General features: G+C 39.0%; 1 protein-coding gene across 1 annotated transcript in view; it reads left to right on the top strand.

Moving 5' to 3' along the window:
- SLC24A3 (solute carrier family 24 member 3) overlaps nt 1-24,141 on the top strand; it is a 905,365-nt gene that overhangs the window by 699,641 nt on the left and 181,583 nt on the right. Inside the window, exon 6 of the mRNA XM_053712005.1 lies at nt 3,549-3,652. Within this exon, the coding sequence (XP_053567980.1) occupies nt 3,549-3,652 (104 nt within the window). The remainder of the gene's footprint in view (nt 1-3,548; nt 3,653-24,141) is intronic.

The following is a 24,141-nucleotide window of genomic DNA, read 5'->3' on the forward strand; positions in this document are numbered from 1 at the left end:
TCCCTTTAACTATAGGTCTTGGAGGTATCTTCCCTTTTTCTCTGAGTATATGTGAAAAAGGTTTCAGAACCAACAAGCAAAAACTTCCCCCGTCAATGCAAATGTCCCTTTCTTGGACCATGAGACTCAACCCTGCTGTAGCTTGCACTGCCCCCCTGCAGTTATGCCCCTCTTTTATGACTGCACCCCCCCCCCCCAAAAAAAAAGTCCTTCTTAACTTCCCTGTCCCAGAAAGCCTTCAAATAAATAAATAATAGCTGAGCGCATTGAGGGAACCAATAACATGAGGCATATATGTGTAGCCACCAATCAACAGCGCCCGAGCCTACCTAGGAATCCTTTTATACATAGGATACCAAGAGAACAAAACAAATTTGACAATAGATGTAAATTGGAAAACTGTTTAAAATTGCATGCTCTATCTGAATCATGAAACAAAACAATTGGGTTTCATGTACTCTTAAATTGAATATTTATGATTCCAGTGACGTATCTAAACATTTAAAAAATGATAGCTATACATATTCACCAATGATATGAAATTGTTTATTATATTCATGTCATAAATTGATATAATTTGATAAATGCGAACACTTGCATTCAAACACATTAGACAGTCATTAATATTGTCTAAGAAACCGCCTGCAAAAACACCCTTGAAAAGCCTGTTAAATGTCTGTTTCTTATAATAGAGTATGCAGTATACATATTAAAGGATTACTTTCTGTTATAATTTTTAAGCTAAACAACTAACATATTAAAGTTAATAAACATTAATTAAAACATACTGACCTATATTTTCTCCAAAACGAAGTTTCATAACATTCTAAAAGTTATATCTTTTATTCACCGATGATGTCACGTTATCCTGCCCACTATTTTCAGCACTGTGTGTTCAAAATACTTAAAACCAATAACTTTGTGTTTAAAGCGCCATTTTTAAACCTAGGTATTGTAAACGGATTGGTACAGAGCAAAGGATACCCACGGAGTGGGTTTGGAAAACAATTAAATTTGCAGACAAGATTTCTGATATACGGTAGAGATATGTTAATGAAATGCTATTGATAAAAAGCGTATTTGGGGTAGTAAGTTAGTAACAAGCATAGAAAATATTTACTTACAGTGGCCCTTTAAAGTGGTATTACTCATTACAACAGTGGCTCGTTTAATGGACTGGAATGGATTGGAAAGAAAATCAACAAAAGGGTAGATTGGTACAGGCACGGTTAGACATAGAGGCACTACCTTCCGACCATCCTGGGACTGGCAGGATTGTCCCCTTCCACTGTGTTCCTGCAATACCTCGATCTGTGGGGGTGACATTTTTTGATAGTTTGTGGCATAATCCTATGTAAAAATTCTCTCACAGTTTTGCATTACTTTCAATTCCTTGCAATGTGTATAAAAAATATTAATTTAATCTTAATTTTGTATAATTCACACGACTGCCAACTTGTGTATTCCTTGCAGCAAATCAACCTGCAAAACTAAAAATAGAGGCTGATTTGAAGAAAACACTCGTAGCACTGGTGGTAGTGTATAAAAAAAACTTAAGAATTTTATTAAATAAAGGGACATTCTACTACAGATATGTTATTGTTTAAAACGTTATAAAATCCCTTTATTACCAATTACCCAGTTTTGCATAACCAACACTGTTATATTAATATACTTTGTACCTCAGTGATTACCTTGTATCTAAGTCTCTGAAGACTGCCCCCCCCCTTATTTCAGTGCTTTTGACAGGCTTATATTTTAGCCAATCAATGCCCTCTCATAAGTAACTCCACGGGCGTGAGCACAATGTTATCTATATGGCGCACATGAACTTACACCCTCTAGCTGTGAAAAACTCAAATGAATTCAGATAAGAGGGGCTTAGAAATTAGCATATGAGACTATCTAGGTTTAGCTTTCAACTAAGAATACCAAGAGAACAAAGCAAATTTGATGATAAAAGTAAATTGGAAAGTTGTTTAAAATTACATTCCCTATCTGAATCATGAAAGTTTAATTTTGACTAGACTGTCCCTTTAATGATCTTCTCATACACTTTGACACTAATGCAGCACATCTTGTTTATACTTATACCAATGTTTTTACATCCAATGCAGCTCATCTCATACACAATGACACCAATGTCTTCTTCATCCCATGCTGCTCATCAGAAAATAAAGACTAATAATGTGCTGCAGGGGATTGTAAAAGACATGGGTGACAGTGTGTCTAAAGTATTCTTCCAGTTGGTCTCAATGTTTGTACTTGCCTTAAAGGGACAGTAACGTCAAAATTAAACTTTCATAATTCAGATAGAGCAGGCAATTTTAAACAACTTTCCAATTTACTTCTGTTATCAAATTTGCTTTGTTCTCTTGCTATCTTTTATTGAAGAGTAAAACTAGGTAGACTCATTCATGCTCAGGAGTGTGCACGTGTCTTTAGTACTCTATGGCAGCAGTGCTTTGTTATACAATGTTGCAAACACTGCTGCCATAGAGTACTAAAGACACGTGCACACTCCTGAGCTCTTACTAGCCTAGATCTAGTTTTACTCTTCAATAAAAGATACCAAGAGAACAATGCAAATTTGATAACAGAAGTAAATTGCAAAGTTGTTTAAAATTGCCTGCTCTATCTGAATCATGAACGTTTAATTTTGACTTTAATGTCCCATTAAAATCTCTATCCCACTATGTCTGCTCTCCAGTCAGCTGCTAATCTTCCTACACTGTATGGCACTTAAATAATCACTGCACACATGTGCACAGCATGCTGGGAGTTCACATTTCTCAGACACAATTTAGGAGGTTGTAATAGGCCCTTCACCAATTCTCGCAAGATGAAACGTGCACGCAGTATGGCTGTAGTACTAGGGTGGTGTGCCAGCAAGGAAAGAAAACGCCAAAAAATGGCCAAATGTGTCACAGGGACGTTGCTCCAATCTAGATTAATACATGCACAGGTGTGTTTGGTGTTAGGAGAACCCTTTTGTATTCCTTGGTCATGTGAGCAGATACGCCGGACATAATCCTTTCAGGTCTACGAGTCTACTTCTTGATAAACTTTCTTTTTGATAGCAGAACCTTAAAATGTTTAGTTTTTTTTAGTTTGTTTGTTTTTTATCAATGTAGTATTTTGTTTTTTTAATTATATGGATAAAGAGGTGATTTTACTTGCCAGGGATTCAAATAAATATTGTAAGGAGCCAGGTCAAGATTATTTATTACAAAAGAAAAATGATTCTAACTCTGACGCATCTGTACCGTTGAGTTCTTTATGATCATATTGAAAGAAGTGCAAGCACAGATATTGCAATAATTAAATAGTTGTCTGTACATTTTTCATGATTGTTTTATTATGTTTTATGATGTTTCCTGTATTAATCAATCAAATATTTCAAAAGCACATTTGTATTTCTGTTTTTAATTTCTGGATGTTTGATACCAGGAAAAAAAAAAAAAAACAGGACAAAGCACAGTATGTAACTTGTGTTGCTTTTAGGACAAAGAAAAAAAGAATTAATTATCCATGAACTTGTCTTGCAGGGGTATTTATCACAAAAGGAGATGTAGGAGTTGGAACTATCGTTGGCTCAGCTGTATTCAACATTCTCTGTATAATTGGCGTGTGCGGTCTCTTTGCGGGACAGGTAAGATTGATTGTCACAAACTGCTCTCGGTGTCATAAGTGGATATTTTGTGAAAGGTTTTGGAGGAAAAAACTAATCCCAAAAGAAAGAACTCTATATTTTATTGATTATAATGTTTCTTTTTATGCTACACACATTGATTTATTTTTTTATGTCTTTGTGTGCAAATTCCTTTGTTACAGTGTAATGAATTTGTCATGGTAAAAAGAATATCAAGTCAGATTAGAGTTTAGCTGGAATACAAAAAATACTTTAACTATATAAATATTCATGGTTTGCTAAAGTAACTTATTATTAGTTTGACATTGCTTCAGGCAAATTCACTGGTCTGACAGGCTTTTTTAGTAGGGAATAGAGTGAGAAGGCAGATATGTTAAAGTCCGTGTTAGTGGTAACGTTTAGAATAGACTAAGGGCCTAATTATCTAAATTTCGCCAGATCAGACGTGGACCTTCACATGGGCTGCCCTCATGGAATTATATTAAAAAGGGGGCAGTTCCTGCGAGTGGTGAGATGTCTCTATAGAACATAATGGAGCTTGCTGGAAAGGAAAACTTTGCTGGGTAGAACGAAGTTAGCAGGGAGCGCGCTTTAAAAATGAAAATCCTTTATCAAAAACAAATCACATTGCGCTGCTTTCTGCGTATAGCACCTTATAATTGCCTTTATTTTCATATGCATATGTTTTTTTTTATTAGGGTATTAAGTATTTTGCGTATGTTGTCACAACTTTGCCACCTTTTTGTTTGCAAGAAAAAACAGTGAGATAGGTAAGGCAGAAATATTTAGATTGACAATTTCATAAACCGCAATGGAACGCCTATGTTCAGCCCGTTTTTACAATAAAAGAACAAGTATGACTTTGTATTTTGTACTTATAATATTATACAAATTTCTATGTGTATTTTTGCACATCCAGTGTATTTAAATTATGATTTATAATGTGCATATTTAATACAATTTATTCATGTTTAATTTAGTCTTTTGATAACATATGATATTTGGTGGACAATTTTGGTACTATTTTTGAGGCACCTTAAAGGGACACTGAAACCAAATTTTTTCTTTTGTAATTCAGAAAGAGCATGCAATTTTAAGCAACTTTCTAATTTACTCCAATTATCAATTTTTCTTCGTTCTCTTGCTATCATTATTTGAAAAAGAAGGCATCTAAGCTTTTTTTTGGTTTCAGTACTCTGGACAGCACTTTTTTATTGGTGGATGAATTTATTCACCAATCAACAAGGACAACCCAGGTTATTCACCAAAAATGGGCCGGCATCTAAACTTACATTCTTGCATTTCAAATAAAGATACCAAGAGAATGAAGAAAATGTTATAATAGGAGTAAATTCAAAATTTGCTTAAAATTTCATGCTCAATCTGAATCACAAAATAAATTTTTTGGGTACAGTGTCCCTTTAACAATACATTTTTTTCCTGCATATTTTTGTGTTAATTGTTTAATAATTCATTTTGTATTATTTTTAAAATTACAATTTTCATTGTGCACTTTTGTAATGTATGCATGTCCTTCACATACGAAAAAGCATTATACGTCCGTTAGTGATAGACCCTGTTTTCAGTGTAAAAAGTGGCTTTAAAGAATACCACCAGTGAAATAGAAGTACAGGTAGTCCCCGGGTTACGTACAAGATAGGGACTTTAGGTTTGTTCTTAAGTTGAATTTGTATGTAAGTTGGAACAGGCACTTTTTTTAGGTGAAACTCTAGCCAAACATTTTTGTTTTGTTTTGGATAGCATAGGATAAAGTTTGTTTTGCTATCTGTGCCCCTGTTCAGAAAATTTCACATCACTTTCTGTCCTTGTGACAATTGGATTTTCAGTATTTTGGATTATCCTGGAAAGAAGGATTGTCGATAAAGCTCTATTTTCTCTGTATGTAAGTACGAGTTGTACTTAAGTCGGATGTCTGTAACCCGAGGACTGCCTGTACTGGCAGGCATTCTTAAGGAGTTCCAAATTGTTCTTTATTGACCAAATATTGTAAGGAAATTAAAGACAAAATTGGTGCATATAAAAACCTTGGTCAGAATTTTTGAACTGTATAGATAAGGGAAAAAGAAAGAAACTCAAAATAAACATTAGCATCTGTACAACATATCAACAATACTCCACAATGGGTTTTTTTTAATGAAAAATGTATGTTCCTGTACTGAATGAACAAACTCGGTGGTACCTTGTTGTGTACTTCCTGTTAGTTTTTCTTTAACCCCTAGACACCGTTATGACGTTCGATACCGTCATAAAAGCGATGGGCTTTACGGAATGTCCTAACTTTTGCAGCATCCTGCTCCCCTCCTTTGTAGAAACTCCAGTGGATTCGACAGGGGGACATGCCTAGCAATGCAGGCAGTTCTCAAGCAGCCAATCAGCGCCAGTTGGAGTCACGTGATCAGTGACGATCATGTGACTTCCTGTCTGCCCTTTTTTTTTTATGTTCCAAAGTTGGACGGTTGCCTCTGTCCTGAAGGGGTTAATTGTAAATGGCTTTATCTTTTTTATGTAAAAAATACTTTAACTTGTTTAACTGATGCTCTTTCTTATTTATTATAGAAATATTTCCCTTTAATACATACACACTTAGGTAACTTACCATCCAGCATTTCACTCCTTATGTTTTATTATGCAGTAAACTAAAACATTGAACAACCGAAAGCTACGTAAGACACTTCATTGTATATATGCCGATTCTGTGGTAGAGTTAACTCCTTATTTTCTAACAGTGAAAATTGTAACTATATGTTGTTTATGGTTACCATCTTGGTCATCTTAACCTGGACAGTTATGAGTTACACATTCTGCAGGTTATGCAGTGAGGAACATGTATTGTACCTTTGGATAGCACATAAATGGTGCTGCTGGACATGCAATATATTTTCCTTACATATTTTGCCATCATTTCATGTAAGTTAGCTCTGAAAATTGAGCAATTTCTAATTCTCAGAACTTGAAATGCATCCTGATGACTTCTGAAGGCTAACTCTGCTACATATAAATCCCTAATTGGCTTTATCAGATGACAACTGTCAAGCAATACATGCTATAGTTAATGTATGACCAGGGCTAGCCATGATGCCTGTGGACTAAAGCCCAGATTGGCTCCTTCAAATGAGGCAAATTGCCGGGGGGAATTTGGCTATTGAGAAATAACTGCAGCAGAAATTATGTTCATTTTGTTTTTAAAACCATTACAATTTAGCTGATATATTATTCTATAGCAACACAACAAAACTGTCTTGAAATTACAATGTATTTACTGACCCTTTAATGGAATATTACAAGTACTTTTAATAACTTGTAAGAACAATAATATAGACTACGTCTGTCCAAACATTTAATGTTGGCTGAGGAAACATCAAACACAAATCGCTGTTGGTTACCATTAGTTTTTAAAGTACCTTAGTTAATACAGATAAATTGTGCCCAAATGTATTACTTGAATCTCTGCACAACATAAAAGCCATGGTGACTAAGTACAATGGTCACAGCAGGAATAATTTCCGCAAACAAACAATTGAAGACTTAATAGGCCCTGGCTTATGTTTAACATGTTGTTAGCTAATGAATGCAAGCGTTGGTTTGTATGATGTGCAGTACACCAGCGGCTGTTGCTTTCTTGTACAAATTATACCTCTCACATCCTTCTAATGTCTACTGTCTGTGTGACATTTTTATGGAAACACTATACATGCAGACTTCTCGAAATCTATAATTTACAAAGCTTGCAACTAGAAAAAGTTTAAGAAAAGAAACTAATAAGCAGGTTTTGTTAAACCAAGAGTCTGTATAAATGTAATCTAATCATTGCATTCTATTATAGCAACGTGAAGCTAAGGTGACACAGAAATAGCATATTAACTTTAATGTATAACACCCTCAGCAACTTAACAAATATTCATTTTTTTAAAGGACAATTAACTACAGTATAATTACATAACTGTTTTCTCATGAATTTCAATATTTTTTTTATATCATGTGACAGCCATTAGCCAATCACAGACTCATTTATGTATACCGACTATATGCCTCATAATGTGTGCATATAAAAAGATTGCACAATTTGATAATGTAAGTAAATTTGAAAAAATAAATGGATAGTATGCTCTATCTGAATCCTAAAAGTTAATTTTGACTTTAGGGTCTCTTTAAATTTTGCATGGGATAAAAAAAAGACACCACTCCTGCCTCAGCTTGCATTTATTATTGCAGGAGCTGTTTCAGGCTGCATTTTTGCGTCGGAGGAGAGACACACTGTTTCACTTGCACACCTCCCTTATTATTATTATTATTAGTAACATTAATAATAATAAAAATAATAGTAATATAATTAATTTGTAAAGTGCTGCCAAATTGCTTAGTGCTGGATACATCAGTAGTGATACACAGGGACACTGAGTCATGGTAAAAATAAATAGATACAAATATGTATTATATGATTATAAGGGTTGATTTTAAAGGTTTATAATCTAGCACTGCGTAATCTGTGGGCGCTCGGCTCTACAAATACCTGATAATAATAATAATGTACATGCCTAGATAACAAGCATCCAAAAAATCCAGATGAGCGCCCTCTTGTGGATTGAAACTGCTGGGAGAGATGTCCTTTCATTATCCGATTTGCCACAAGCCCCATAAACAATCTGAGACAGATACAAAAATGCTAAATTATCTTTTTATTTAGTGTGTGCAAAATTTAGAATTTGGAAATTTAGTATAATACAGGAAGGATAGGGAGTGATGCAGTAAAGTTAATACACCGTCCATTAAAGGGACATCAAACCCAAAAAAGTTTTTTTTATGATTTAGGTAAAACATACAATTTCCTTCTTAATATAAGGAGAGTCCACGGCATCATTCCTTACTGTTGGTAAATACTGAATCTGGCCACCAGGAAGAGGCAAAGACACCGCAGCCAAAGGCTTAAATACCTCTCCCACTTCCCCCTCCCCCAGTCATTCTTTGCCTTTTGTCACAGGAGGATGGCAGAGAAGTGTCCGAAGATTTCTGAGTTGTTCCTCAGGAAGGATATATGCTTTTATTATGGAACTGGAGTTTGAAGTAGTCTTGTTAGCCTCTCAGTGAGAGCATTGAGTCTGGAGATGCAGGGAGAGTCTTTCTGCAAACCCATCCAGACTGCCTGCTAACAGCTCCTTAAGCAACCAGTGTTGACGAGTTTCACTGTCTGCTTTCTTCTCTCAAGTCCATGTCAGGAGCGATGCTACAAGACTGTCATACTTGAGAGGCTGTGTTTCTATTCCACAGTACAGATTCTGGTAATATTATTTACATTTTTACTTATGTTGAAATTGCTGAAGACATGGTCACAGTGTGACTCCTTTTATCTTGATAGAATTATGGGTTAATATCTCCTCAGGGAGGTTATTGAACAGTGGGAATTAATCAAATGTGTTTCTTTGATTTATGCTGCTTTATGTGTGAGATTTTTTACTTTCACTTTGAACGCTGTGCAGCTTGCAGCATGGCACGCTTTTTCTCATAGCAGGGGCAGTCCTGCCTTGCACACTGTCAGGGTTTTTTCCCTGTTTGTTTGCCATGTGCTGCTGGCAGCCATTTTACTCACCTCTCTTGCTGACTATGGTGCATTGTGGGGGATGCTGCTCATTTCCTGCACTTCCTTTTATGGCCAGACTGGTGTGCATCATCCATGTGAGACAGGATGCAGTCTTAGAATTGTGATGTCATCACTTATTATTTAAAGGGCCTCTGTTCAGTATGCTTTGCCTTTGCGTTGTCTCAGATCTGTTTTTGAGACTTCCTGTGTATTACCTTGCTGCCTGATGTCCTTCCTGGTTCCTGATCTCTGGCTTGTTCCTGACTCTGCTGTTTTCCTTGTTCCTGATTCTGGCTCGTCTGACTATTCGCTTTGGCTCCTGACTCGGCTCGTCTGACTACCAGCTCTGGTTTTGACTCCTGGCTTGTTATTTGACTTGTGGACTTTTTATTATTTTTTGCTATTAATAAAGGTGTGATTATTTTTGCACTTCTCGTCTCAGTCTGATTCCTGGCACCCTGACATTATGCAAAGGCCATGAATACTGATGGTGCTAATAATCCACCTTTACTTGCCATCATTTCCAGGATGAATGTACAGGATCACCGCTTGGATCAATTTGCACTAGCCCTGCAAACCATGCTGACTCGCACTGCACATTTGGACCAAAGTGTCTTGCAAGTTATGGCTGCTCCTGTTTCCGCTGCTGCACCTATGCCTACCAGGAGCATGTCCGGTTCTGCACCTCTACCTCAGCGATATGGAGGCGATCCTATTCAGTGCAGAGGGTTTTTGAACCAGGTGGGCATTTACCTTGAGATGTTACCTCAGGCATTTCCCTCTGACAGAGCTAAGGTGGGATTTCTCATCTCGTTACTCTCTGACACAGCTCTTGCCTGGGCTAATCCCTTGTGGGAGACTAATAAACCTGTGATTTCAAATTACCCTGAATTTGTGGTCTCCTTTCAAAGGGTATTTGATGTTCCGGCTCGCTCCTCCTCTGCTGCTAAATGACTCATGTCCATTCAGCAAGGTACAAGATCTGTTGCTCAGTATGCTATTGAGTTCCGTACGCTTGCCGCAGAGGTAGGTTGGAACAATGAAGCCCTTGTTGCCGCCTTCTTTCATGGGCTCTCTGATGCGATTAAAGACAAAGTTGCTGCCAGAGATTTACCAGAGGATCTCGAGGCATTGGTGTCTTTTTTGATCCTATTTGACATCAGACTCAGAGAGAGGCCCTCTTTCAAGGAGCGCTTGCGGAAGCCTCCTGTTCCGTTGTCTCCTACGTGTTCGTTCCCACCCATGCCTCCCTCTCCTCCCATGCCTCCTGGTCCGGAGTCACCAGGTACTGCTGAGCCGATGCAGTTGGGATTCACGTGTCTCTCCACGGCGGAGAGGGCCTTTAGGAGGAGGGAGGGGCTCTGCCTCTATTGTGGGTTACAGGGCCACCTTTTGAAGTCTTGTCCTACACGGCCGAGAAATGCTCACACCTAAGGTCCTGTCGGGGGCAGACCTTGGGTGGTTTATCCTCGTCCCCTGAACCGCTTAAGGAGAAACCTTTGGTCATGGTTGTTCTTTCCTGGGTGGACTCCTCCATAGTCACTCAGGCTCTTGTTGACTCCGGTGCTGCGTGCTATTTCATTGACAGTGCTTTTGTATCAAAGCACTCCATTCCTGTTTTGCCTCGGTCTGTTCCGCTTGCTATTGAGGCCATTGATGGCAGGCCCCTTCAGCCAGCACTCGTTACTAACGAAACTGCTCCGTTGTCCATGGCTTTTGGGGCTCTCCATTTTGAATCCCTCCAGTTCCAGGTAATAAACTCTCCGCATTTTCCGGTTGTTCTGGGTTATCCCTGGCTCCAAAAGCACAATCCCAGTCTCGGCTGGCGCAGGTCTGAAATTTCGTTGTGGTCCCCCGCAATGTATTTCCACTCGTCTTCGGAAACCAGTTAAGACTTGTGCACTTCTTCGGTATCTCAATTGCCAGAGGAGTACCGAGAGTTCCTAGACGTTTTTCAGAAGGTGCGTGCCGGTACGTTGCCTCCTCACCGGTCTTACAATTGTGTCATAGGCCTGCAACACAGAGCCATTCCTCCTCGGGGCCGGGTGTACCCTCTGTCTGTAGCAGAGAATTCTGCTATGGAGGAGTATGTTGCCGATGCTCTGTCGCGGGGGATCATCCATAAATCCTGCTCTCCTACAGGGGCTAGCTTCTTCTTTGTGAAGAAAAAGGGTGGCGAGTTAAGACCATGCATCGATTATAGGGGTCTTAATCGTCTTACCATTAAGAATGCTTACCCTGTTCCACTCATTACGGAACTCTTTGACCGCCTCAAGGGAGCTACGGTCTTTACTAAACTTGATTTGAGAGGAGCGTACAATCTCGTTAGGATTAAGGAGGGCCACAAATGGAAAACAGCATTTAACACCAGGAGCGGGCATTATGAGTATCTTGTAATGCCCTTTGGCCTATGTAATGCTCCTGCTGTTTTTCAGGAATTTATTAATGATATCCTACGAGATATGTTGCAACAGTGTGTTGTGGTGTGCTTAGACGACATCCTCATACACTCACCCACACTTAAGGCTCATCATTCTGATGTTACACAGGTTCTTCAGAGACTACGTGAGAACGGACTGTTTTGTAAACTCGAGAAATGTGAGTTCCATCAGACTCAAGTAACCTTCCTAGGTTATGTTATCTCCGTTGCAGGGTTCTCCATGGATCCTGACAAGTTATCTGCAGTTCTGCAGTGGCCTCGCCCAGTTGGTCTTCGGTCTATTCAACGTTTTTTGGAGTTCGCCAATTACTATAGGAAGTTTATTAAAAACTTTTCTTCCTTGGTCAAACCTATCACAGACATGACCCGTAAAGAGAATAATCCACTCCATTGGTCACCTACTGCCATTAGGGCCTTTGATAGTCTTAAGACTAAAGCCTTTGCTGCCGCTCCAGCTCAGTCTGATTCCTGGCACCCTGACACGCACCATGTGACCGGGTGTGGTCACACTTTCGTTTTTCTCTTTCCTGACCGGGCTAGCTGTCAGAGAGGTCGCTTCTTTTCTGGTTGCCTGGGTTTAGGAGGTGAGTACCCCAATCATTGGGGGTATATAGGTGCCGTTTTTGTGAGAAATAAAAGTTTTATTTATTTGTATCCTACTGTTGTTAACGCAAGCTATGGAGGATCCTGATATGCTTGAGGGTACGCCCTCTATTCCTAATAGTAATACCTGTCTATATTGTGAGGAGGCCTTGGTGTCCCCGCCCTCTCAACTATGTTTAATATGCATCAACAAGGTTATTATGTCTAAGAAAGTTAACCCCTTTAGTACGACTGAGCCGTCCACCTCTGAGGACTCGCCGTCCCGTGAGGTGCATACCCATCAATCATCTCCATTGTCACATGCAGCTTCCCATAGCACGCCTGATCCTCCATCTGGAGGGAGCTTTTTACCATCGGACTTTACTGCGCAGTTAAAGACGGCGGGGTCTGTGGACCTTAGTGCTCTACCTCACCCTGCTAAGCGCAAGCGAAAGGTTAAACATATCTCTCCGGTCCAGGGGACATCCAGTGATTTACTTGATTTGTCAGCTTTTCAAGTATCCCAGGAGAGGTCACACTCTGGGTCTTCAGAGGGTGAAATTTCTGGATCGGAGTCTTCTACCTCTAGGCCTCCGGCTGCGGAGGAGCCAGCCTTTAGATTTAAGATTGAACACCTATGTTTTCTTCTAAAGGAGGGTCTATCGACATTAGAAGTTCCAGAGTCTAAGTTGCCTGATGAACCTTTGATCCCTAAATTAGACAGAGTGTTCGAGGACAGGTTAGCGCCGCTAAATTTTCCTGTACCTGTAAAAATGGCGAATTTTATTAAAAATGAATGGGATAGAATTGGATCTTCCTTTTTCCCTTTGCTTTAAAAATTATTCCAAGTCCCGGACTCTCAGCTGGAGTTGTGGAGTTCCGTCCCTAAGGTGGATGGTGCTATCTCCATGTTAGCTAAGCGTACTACTATCCCTCTTGAGGATAGCTTGTCTTTCCGAGAGCTGATGGATAAGATGGAAACTTTTCTAAGGAAAATGTTTCAGCATATTGGATATTTATTTCAACCTGCAGCAGCAGTTGCCTCGGTTGCTGGAGCTGCGGCCTACTGGTGTGGAATTGATTGAGGTGGAGGGTCCCCTCGACATTATCCAAGAAAGAATTAAGGCTTTGAGATTTGCTTATTCTTTTATCTGTGATACAAACATGCAGATTATTCGCCTGAATGCTAAAATCTCTAGTTTCTCAGTGCAGACGCGTCAGGCGCTATGGCTGAAGTCCTGGTCTGTGGACATGACTTCTAAGTCTAGACTACTTTCCCTCCCTTTTAAGGGAAACATTTTATTTGGTCCAAGCCTGGACTCCATTATTTCCATGGTTACAGGGGGCAAGGGTGCCTTCCTACCACAGGATAAAAAGAAAAAATCTAAGGGATAAGGATCTAATTTTCGTTCTGAGAAGTCCCAACGTCAGCAGTCTTCCTCTAAGCCTGAGCAAACCAAGAGCACTTGGAAGCCGTCTCAATCCTGGAATAAATCCAAGCAGAACAATAAGCCCACCGAGAACAAGTCGGCATGAAGGGGCGGCCCCAAAGCTGGATCGTGTAGGGGCACACTGTTGCTGTTTTCAGACGCTTGGTCCAAGGACGTGCAGGATCCGTGGGTCCTGCAGGTCATTGCTCAGGGATACAAGATAGGTTTCAAATCTCATCCACCCAAGGGCAGATTTCTCCTCTAAAGCCTGTCTTTAAAACCAGAAAAGAGGGAAGTCTTTCTGGGGTGCGTGTGGGATCTGTCCTCCTTAGGGGTCATTGTCCCGGTTCCTATCGCAAAAAGGTTTGGGATATTACTCAAAACTGTTTGTAGTCTTAAAGAAGGAGGGAACTTTCCACCCAGTACTGGACCTAAAGTGCTTAAACAAGTTTCTAAATGTCTCTTCGTTTAAGATAGAGACAGTAAGGTCCATTCTTCCTCTAGTTCAGGAAGGACAGTTCATGACCACTATAGATCTGAAGGATGCCTACCTTAACATTCCAATCCACAGGGACCACTTCCAGTTCCTAAGGTTTGCGTTCCTGGATCAGCACTTCCAGTTCATTGCACTTCCGTTTGGTCTAGCTACGGCCCCAAGAATCTTTACAAAAGTTTCTCCTGGCCAAGGTATAGCAGTAGCTCCCAAGGTATAGCAGTAGCTCCCTACTTGGACGACATTCTGGTTCAAGCTCCATACTTTCGTCTAGCAGAGAACCATTCGGTATCTCTCCTCTCTCTTCTTTGATCACATGGATGGAAGATAAACTTAGAAAAGAGTTCTCTCATTCCAAGCACCAGGGTAGAATTCCTGGGTACTATAATAGATTCAATATCCATGCGGATATTTCTTACCGACCAGAGACAGTGCAAGCTAGCTTCAGCATGTCTTGCCCTCCGGACCTCCTTAAGGCCATCTGTGGCTCAGTGTATGTAGGTAATTGGTCTCATGGTGTCCAGCATGGATATAATTCCTTTTGCCAGGTTCCGTCTCAGACTGCTACAGCTGTGCATGCTGAGGCAGTGGAATGGCGATCTTTCAGATCTGTCTCAACAGATTTCCCTGGACAACCGGTGTAGAGAATCACTCTCTTGGTGGGTCTGTCAAGATCATCTGTCTTGAGGGACATCCTTTCTCAGACCATCTTGGGAGATTGTGACTACGGATGCGAGCCTCTCAAGATGGGGAGCTGTTTGGGGTGCCAAGAAGGCACATGGCCTGTGGTCTCAAGAGTAACGCTCCTTCCCGATCAACATTTTGGAACTTCGAGCAATCTACAATGCTTTGAAGGCTTGGCCTCTTCTGGGTTATCCCGGTTTATCAGATTCCAATCAGACAGTATAACCTCGGTGGCTTACATCAACCATCAGGGGGGAACGAGAAGCTCCCTAGCGATGAGGGAAGTATCTCGGATTCTGGAGTGGACTTAGGCCCACAGCTGTTCACTGTCAGCAATCCACATCTGGGTGTGGACGACTGGGAAGCGCATTTTCTCAGCAGACAATCCTTTCATCCGGGGGAATTGTCTCCATCCCGAAGTGTTTGCGGAGATATGCTACAGGTGAGGAACGCCAGATATAGATCTCATGGCGTCTCGTCTCAATACCAAACTACCCAGATATGGGTCGAGGTCCAGGGATCCTCAGGAGGAGCTAATAGATGCATTAACGTTGCCTTGGAGGTTCAATCTAATCTACCGTTTTCCACCATTACCACTCCTTCCTCGGGTAGTGGCCCGTATCAAGCAGGAGCAGGCGTCGGTAATACCGATTGCTCCATCGTGGCCGCAAAGGACGTGGTTCGCGGACCTAGTGAGGATGTCACCTTCTCCATTAAAGTTACCTTTTCACAGGGATCTGCTGGATTTTTTGTTCATCAAAATCTAGATTCTCTGAGGCTAACTGCATGGAGATTAAACACTCAGTCCTATCCAATAGAGGTTTTTCTGACAGAGTGATTGATACTGTCATTCAAGCTCGTAAGCCGGTTACTTGTCGCATCTATCATAAGGTGTGGAGAACCTACTTATTCTGGTGTGAAGAGCGCGGATTTCCTTGGCATAAGGTTAAGATTTCCAGGATTCTGTTGTTTCTCCAGGATGGTCTGGAGAAGGGTCTTTCGGCCAGTTCCCTGAGGGGACAGATTTCAGCCTTGCCTGTTTTACTGCACAAGAGGCTCTCTGAGATTCCAGATGTTCAGTCTTATGTTAAGGCTCTGATTAGGATCAGACCTGTGTTCAGATTTTTGGCTCCCCCTTGGAGTCTGAATCTGGTCCTTAAGGTTTTGCAACGGGCTCTGTTTGAGCCTATGCATGAAATTGATATTAAGTTATTGTCCTGGAAAATTATCTTTCTACTGGTTATTGCGTTGGCGCGCAGATTATCTGAAATTGCCGCCTTGCAATGTGAGCCTCCTTATCTGGTGTTCCATTCGGATAAGGCTGTCCTACGTACTAAGTTAGGGTTCCTCCGTAAAGTCATGTCAGACCACAACATCAATCAAGAGATTGTGGTCCCTTCTTTATGTCCTAATCCTTCTTCTTCGAAGGAACGTTTACTTCATAATTTGGACATGGTTCATGCCTTGAAGTCTTATCTTCAAGTTACTAAGGATTTTAGACAAACTTCTTCCTTGTTTGTGGCATATTCTGGTAAGCGTAGGGGTCAGAAGGTCTCTTCGACTTCCTTATCTTTTTGGTTGAGGAGTCTTATCCACAATTAGCTTACGAAATAGCGGGACATAGACCTCCTCAGAGAATTTTGGCTCATTCTACTAGAGCAGTGGCATCCTCTTGGGCCTTTAAGAACGAGGCCTCTATGGATCAGATTTGTAAGGCAGCTACCTTGTCCTCCTTACACACTTTTTCTAAATTCTACAAGTTTGATGTTTTTGCTTCTGCTGAAGCAGCCTTCGGGGGAGAGGTTTTGAAGGCTGTGATTCCCTCAGATTAGGGTCCGCCTCTATTTTTGTCCTTCCCGTTATCATTCAATGTCCTCTAGAGCTTGGGTATAAGTTTCCCAACAGTAAGGAATGATGCAGTGGAGACTCCTTATATTAAGAAGGAACACATAAATTATGCTTACCAGATAATTTCATTTCCTTCTGTATAAGGAGAGTCCACTGCTCCCGTCCGTGTTTCTCCGATGGGCGGCCCCCTAAATTTTAGGTTTTCTTCTGGCACCTTTTATACCCTGATATTTCTCCTACTTTTCCTTGTTCCCTCGGCAGAATGACTGGGGGATAGGGGAAGTGGGAGAGGTATTTAAGTCTGGTGGCCAGGTTCAGTATTTCCCAACAGTAAGGAATGATGTCGTTGACTCTCCTTATACAGAAGTAAATTAAATTATCTGGTAAGCATAATTTATTTTTTTAAACAACTTTCAAGTTTACTTCTATTATCAAATTTGCTTCATTCTCTTGGTATCATTTGTTGAAGGAGCAGCAATGCAGTGATGGTTTCTAACTGAACACATGGGTGAGCCAATGACAATCAGTATAGATATGCAGCCACGGATCAGCAGCTAGAACCTAGGTTCTTTGCTGCTGCTGAGCTTACCTAAATAAAACTTTCAGCAAAGGATAACAAGAGATAGAAGCAATTAAATATTAGAAGTAAATTGGAAAGTTGTTTAAAAGTGTATGCTCTGTCTCACAAATGTCTAATTATGACTTTACTGTCCCTTTAATAATGAAAATGCTGGTAGAGCTCTTGAAGCAAGCAAGCAGCCATGTAAGTAATTTTAAAGGGACAGTTTACTCAAAAAAGTTCTCCCCTTTAATTTGTTCCCAATGATCCACTTTATCTGCTGGAGTGTATTAAATTGTTTACAAGTATTTCCATTACCCTTATATTGGCATTTGAAAAAGTTTATTTAGCCTGTGGTATCCCCACCCATCCTGAAAGTTTTTGGCCTTGAGGCCAAGCTGTGTTAACACAGCCAGTAGAAGAAATTACACTCCCAGTGGGTTATAGAAGAGAAAAGGTAATAAAATTTTAATTTTCCATTGTTCTCTCCAAGTATTCATGATTGGTTTATGGACAGATATAAGATAAAGAAGCAGGTATATGTACACAATGTGATAAAGTAATGAGATCTGATTATACTTACAAGCTCAACCCATTTTATTATGTTGTGGCTTCAAAACACAAATTCAGCTCATTCATATACACAAATAAGCCTTAAAAAAGTAAATCTCATACATTTTATACTCTGCAGCTGGTAAAAAAAGTAATTGGAAACACATTAAAGGAAAAACAATTTTATAGTATACTGTCTCTTTAATCTGTAAGCATTAAACAGACAGTCTGCTGTAAAAATCTCCCCTCTTTAATATGTTCTCAATTATACATTATACCTGGTGGAGCGTATTAATGTGTTTAAAAAAAAGTGTTTACCTTTATTTTGTCATTTAACATAGCTGACTTTGCCTATTGAACCACCACCTATAAATTGTCAATACTGCAGTAATGGGCACAGCTATGTAAACAAGACCCAGCAGATTAAATCTTACTCCCATCGGGGGGATGGGAGAGCAAGGTACTAAAATGTATCATTGTCTCTCATTAGTATATAAATATGATCTGTTATTTTCAATTTAGGATAAATAAGTAACTTGTTAAATTGTTGCCTCTAACACACCTCTGGATTAAAACCGCAGGATATAAATATTATTCCCTGTAATTTTTTCAAGTTTTTTTTTAGTTTAAAATGCAAGTCTGTCAAAAGAACTGAGATAAGGGGGCAGTCTGCAGAGGCTTAGAAAAAAAGTTAATACTAGAGGTAAAAAGTGTATTAATATAACTGTGTTGGTTGTGCAAAACTGGGGAACGGGTAATAAAGGGATTCTGGAGTAGACTGTCCCTTTAAATATTGGCACAGAAAATACAGTTGGAGCGCAGCCTGGGTGGGCTTCCCCAAATGTTGAGAAGGCATTAGAAACTAAAATCCTTTAGCTTAACTTTTATGTTAAAAAGTGATTCACATTTTATTGTACCGATTTAAAAAGTTCTACAATAGGTTTGAAAAACAAATCTTTAAAGGGACATTAGACACTAAATAAATACTAGATAGAATGGCAGATTAGAAGCAAAGATTACCCTGATAATAATATATAGATGTGTTTTTTTTAGTATATTTGTTTACATTTTGAAAATAATAAGTGTAAAGTTTTAATTTCCAAAATGCAATGGCCACAACCATGTTACAATCAAGGCTTCCTTCTCTGCTGAGGCAAATATGGAACTGTTATAAATGTGGAATATAGAAGTGTTAAATCTGGAATCTATACTTTCGCTTTTAACAAGAATTGGAAAGCCCACAGTTTTCAGAATTAAATTACATGAAATGGGGACAAACTTATCATATATATAGTGCAAAGATTTTTCATAATTTCTACACATAATTAAACATTTTATATTACAATGTCAAGGTATTTAATGACCCTTTAAATCTTAACTTTCCCTTTTAGTAATATTTACTATTAATGCATTCATTAGAAATGTTTTCTTTGACTTGGAATGCTAAAACATCACCTTATGTAAGAAAGGGAGAGGCCATATCCGTTAGTTCTGGTTAAAACAACAAAATGATGGCACAAATGTAACTAAATTATTTTATATGCAAGTACTTTTTTTGTGTCTATTTAAAGGGACATGAAACCCAATTTTATTTCACGATTCTGTTAGAATGTGCACTTTTAAACAAATTTCCAATTTACTTCTATTATCTAATTTGCGTAGATCTCTTGGTATCGTTTGTTGAAAACCATACCTATGTAGGATCAGGAGCTGAAAGCTAGCTGCTGATTGGTCGCTGCAAATATATGCCTTTTGTTATTGGCTTACCAATGTGTTCAGATAGCTCCCAGAAGTGCATTGCTGTGTCTTCAACGAAGGTGTGCCAAGCGAATGAAGCAAAATTGGTAATAAAAGTAAATTGGAAACTTGTTTAAAATATATTCTCTGTCTGAACTATGAAAGAAAAATGATGGGTTTTATGTTCCCTTAAGGGATGTAAATCAGAAATGGGTCAGAGTCTTTTCTTATTCTGCTTGCATTTACCTACATATGTAAAATTTGCTCCAGACTGACAATGCCCTACTTAGCCATACTTTTGTTCATGGATGGCAACAGCCAATCAGAGAAGAAGGCCTATATAGGTAGCCACCAATCACCAGCCATGTTCAGCTCAGGATCAGTATTGTATTGATTTTAACTGTATTTAATACCTTGTGCAATACAATGCTCTAATGCATTTCAGCAGTTTTTTTTAATTGCTGCTTTAATTCCCTGTAATAATCTTTCTAAAATGCAAACATTGTGGCCTCTCATCTGATAAAGTTGGTGGACACCTGTGACATAATCAGTGGGCTAGGTTGAAAATTGACTTCTATCTTTTCCATTGTTTCCTTTGTGGGCGTTACTGTCATTAATATCTGCATGATGTGCCAATACATGATATCTCACACATCAAACACAAACACAAGTAAAGTGGAAAAACAATAACTCGAAACCCACTTGCAAAATGGTTTATGTAAATAATTGTAATTGTAAAATATTTACATGTGTGTTTTGTTATGATAAAGTAGTCTCGCTGGATATAGTGAAAGGTTCCTCAGGGGCGGGCTGTGGGCCTACAAGAGCTGTGAGTGAAATATTTAACCACTTCGGCCTAGCATGACAGATTTATAGACTTTATTTCCCCTGTGAATTATCTTTTCTGGTGATCACATTTCGCTTTTTTCAAAGCTGAAAAGATTCTCGTTTTTGTTTTTTTACTGTTTTCAAAATATCTTTTTGCATATTTTAGCGTTGGGTTTGCCACACAGCCGGTATTTAACTTACAAAGCCAGGATTTTTAATGTTCAGGTTTGTTTTCAGGGCAATCTAGATCAGTGTTTTTCAACCAGTGTGCCGTTGCACACTAGTGTGCCGTGAGAGATCCTCAGGTGTGCCGCGGCAGACTGACAACAGTGCATCATTTACAACCATGACATTGACATTCATTCACAGACAATCATTATGATTGTTTGTGAATGAATGTCAATATGTCATGTATAGTTTGTAGGAGGCATGGCATGACAGCACAGTACAGTGTGTGTGTGTGTGTGTGTGTGTGTGTGTGTGTGTGTGTGTGTGTATATATATATATATATATATATATATGCAAAAAAGTCTCCCAAGAAGTTCCAAGCATCCACGACTGTACGCGGTATGTAGAAAAAAGTCCAAAGTCTCTCAGAGGTAGGGTATGATTAAAATAGTAAATTTATTTATAACTATTAAAAAAGGCAGACTCCATACAAAAAAAAAACACAAAGGGTAAAGAGCAGTAAAAAGAAAGTCTGACCGGTTTCGGTCACTCAGACCGTAGTCTTAGACATAAAATGCAGACTACAGGTGTGTGCTATTTAAAGCCACAACCCATCTGCAATTGGTGTAGTTTGTACACTGCACATACGTGCTTTAACCCTTCAAGTGACAGCATATTTTAAATTAAGGTCACAGTATGTTATTAGAAAATTAAAAAAATGTTTATATAACTTGAATGCATTAAGTGCATATACAAATTACATGTGTTGATGATAATAGTAATAGCAAGAAGGACTTGATACTTTATAGTTAGTACATGCATAGTAAAGTCAATTATTGAAAAAGTGTGTCTGGAGATTTGTTAATCTTAAATGAGAGGGATGAAAATATAATAACTCAAACTAAGGCTAACCATGCTACATATTATTCAGCATAGATAAGGCATATTTATAACAATTTAGTATAGATAATGTATAATAATAATAATCAATTGCAAAAATATACATCTAAAAAATTATATATAATATTTAATGCCAATATGATAAAAATCATAAATCTCCTATGGTTTACAGCCGTATTGCTGATGCAAGCTTTTTTAGTAAATGGTACAAGTTTAAACCTTAAGTGTCAATTCCCTTTCATCATTTGAACTTCCAAAGAATAGCTAACATAATATACTACCTATGCCAGTAATTAATGATGTCAAACTCTGAGTTAAATCCTGTAGGTAGCAGGCTACCGAGTTTATGAATCCAGTAGATCTCCTGTCTGGATAAGATATGAAATTTATTACCACCTCTAGGGGGACTTACAATCTGCTCGATAGCCTGCCACCTAAAGGTGCTCAAATTTCCATGATGTACCTCCAAAAAATGTTTTGATAGAGCTGAGACCGCTCTCTCTTGATTAACGTATGAAAGGTGCTCTTTTATCCTAGTCCCCACTTCCCTGGTGGTTCTACCTACATATTGGCGGACACACTGGATTTATAGACTTTATTTCCCCTGTGAATTATCTTTTCTGGTGATCACATTTCGCTTTTTTCAAAGCTGAAAAGATTCTCGTTTTTGTTTTTTTACTGTTTTCAAAATATCTTTTTGCATATTTTAGCGTTGGGTTTGCCACACAGCCGGTATTTAACTTACAAAGCCAGGATTTTTAATGTTCAGGTTTGTTTTCAGGGCAATCTAGATCAGTGTTTTTCAACCAGTGTGCCGTTGCACACTAGTGTGCCGTGAGAGATCCTCAGGTGTGCCGCGGCAGACTGACAACAGTGCATCATTTACAACCATGACATTGACATTCATTCACAGACAATCATTATGATTGTTTGTGAATGAATGTCAATATGTCATGTATAGTTTGTAGGAGGCATTGCATGACAGCACAGTACAGTGTGTGTGTGTGTGTGTGTATATATATATATATATATACTGTATATATATCCTGCATTAGGCTACAATGTGTGATTTTGTAAAATTTTGGGATGGTGGTGTGCCGCAGGATTTTTTAATGTAAAAAAGTGTGCCACGGCAAAAAAAAAGGTTGCAAATCACTGATCTAGATAATAAGGAATAAATATAGAAATAAAGGTCCTGTCATGCTGAAACATCTTCTTGTTTATAATCAGATTCCAACATAAACAGAACTCCTTTAAAATCCATCCTAGCAGCTTTAGTTTCTAAATTATGCTGTCTACTGATTTATGCAAATGTATGCTAATGAGCATGGTTGGTATTCCTCTCCCCAAAATATGGCAACCCTATTCAGAGTAGACTGTGTTATAGAAGGAAACTTTTTTTTTTCATTTTAATTAGTTTATTCTCACATTTGGGGTCAGTTTTTTTTTTTAGCAAAATATTAGTTTTAAGGTCCAGGTTTTAATAAATCTTGGCCAACGTCCACTAAAACAAAGTTATTGCTTAATCTCGCTCACAGAAAATAGTGCGCACTAGCTATTGGCTACGCCTAATACTTTTCTTTCATTTGTATATTTCATTATTACATAAGTTTATTAGCTAACATGATATCTACATATACTGGGTTCATCAAACAATCTATTGTTTTCTCACTGGATGATTTATTCATGACTTTTATGTTTTCTCCATTAGCACAAATCTATTGAAAGGACTAATTTGCTGTTTTGATTCTTTTCATCTTTTTTTTTTATACTGTTCTTTAATCTAAATACCCTTTTGTATTATATCCTTGTTGTATCACTGAGATATTTCTTTGAATTCTATTATTTAAGATCACTGCAAAGTCACAAACAGTAATTTTCCTCCTGTTTATATATTCTACTAGTCCTAAAGCCCGTTCACACGGGCCGTGTTGTTATTCTCTCTCTCTTTCTCTCTCTCTCTCTGTCTGTCCCCCTCTCTCTCTCCCCCTCTCTCTCTCTCTCTCTCTCTCTCTCTCTCTCTCCCCCCCTCTCTCTCTCTCTCTCTCTCCCCCTCTCTCTCTCTCCCCCCCCTCTCTCTCTCTCCCCCTCTCTCTCTCTCTCTCTCTCTCTCTCTCTCTCCCCCCCCCTCTCTCTCTCTCTCTCTCTCTCTCTCTCCCCCTCTCTCTCTCTCTCTCTCTCTCCCCCCTCTCTCTCTCTCTCTCTCTCTCTCTCCCCCTCTCCCCTGTGCGCCTTCACTGACCGGCTGCTGGTTTCATCTGCAGGGGTGCGCGTGCGATCAGCTGTGCTCTTTCACTTGCCCGGTCCTCGCGCTGCTGTTTTCACCTGCAGGGGTGCGCGTGCGAGGTCGGGTGGGTGCGCGTGCGATCAGCTGTCTAAGGCCAAGTGTTTGTCTGTACTGCGCATGACGGCTTCAGACAAACACTTGTCTTTTATAATATAGGATATGTTTTCAACATTTCATATGAGAGAGAGAATATATGGAAAATGTAAAGCTCCATAGACTCCATTTCAATCCATTAAAAGTGATTAACTTCAAAGCAGGATTTTTTGTTTTGTTTACTTTTCGATTGCAATACAATTAGATATTTTCTATTACATTAAAATACTTTACACTATCAAATAAGTTAAAGGGACATGAAACCCAAATGTTTCTTTTATGATTTAGATA

This window comes from Bombina bombina, chromosome 4, assembly GCF_027579735.1.
Source record: "Bombina bombina isolate aBomBom1 chromosome 4, aBomBom1.pri, whole genome shotgun sequence".
NCBI lineage: Eukaryota > Metazoa > Chordata > Amphibia > Anura > Bombinatoridae > Bombina > Bombina bombina.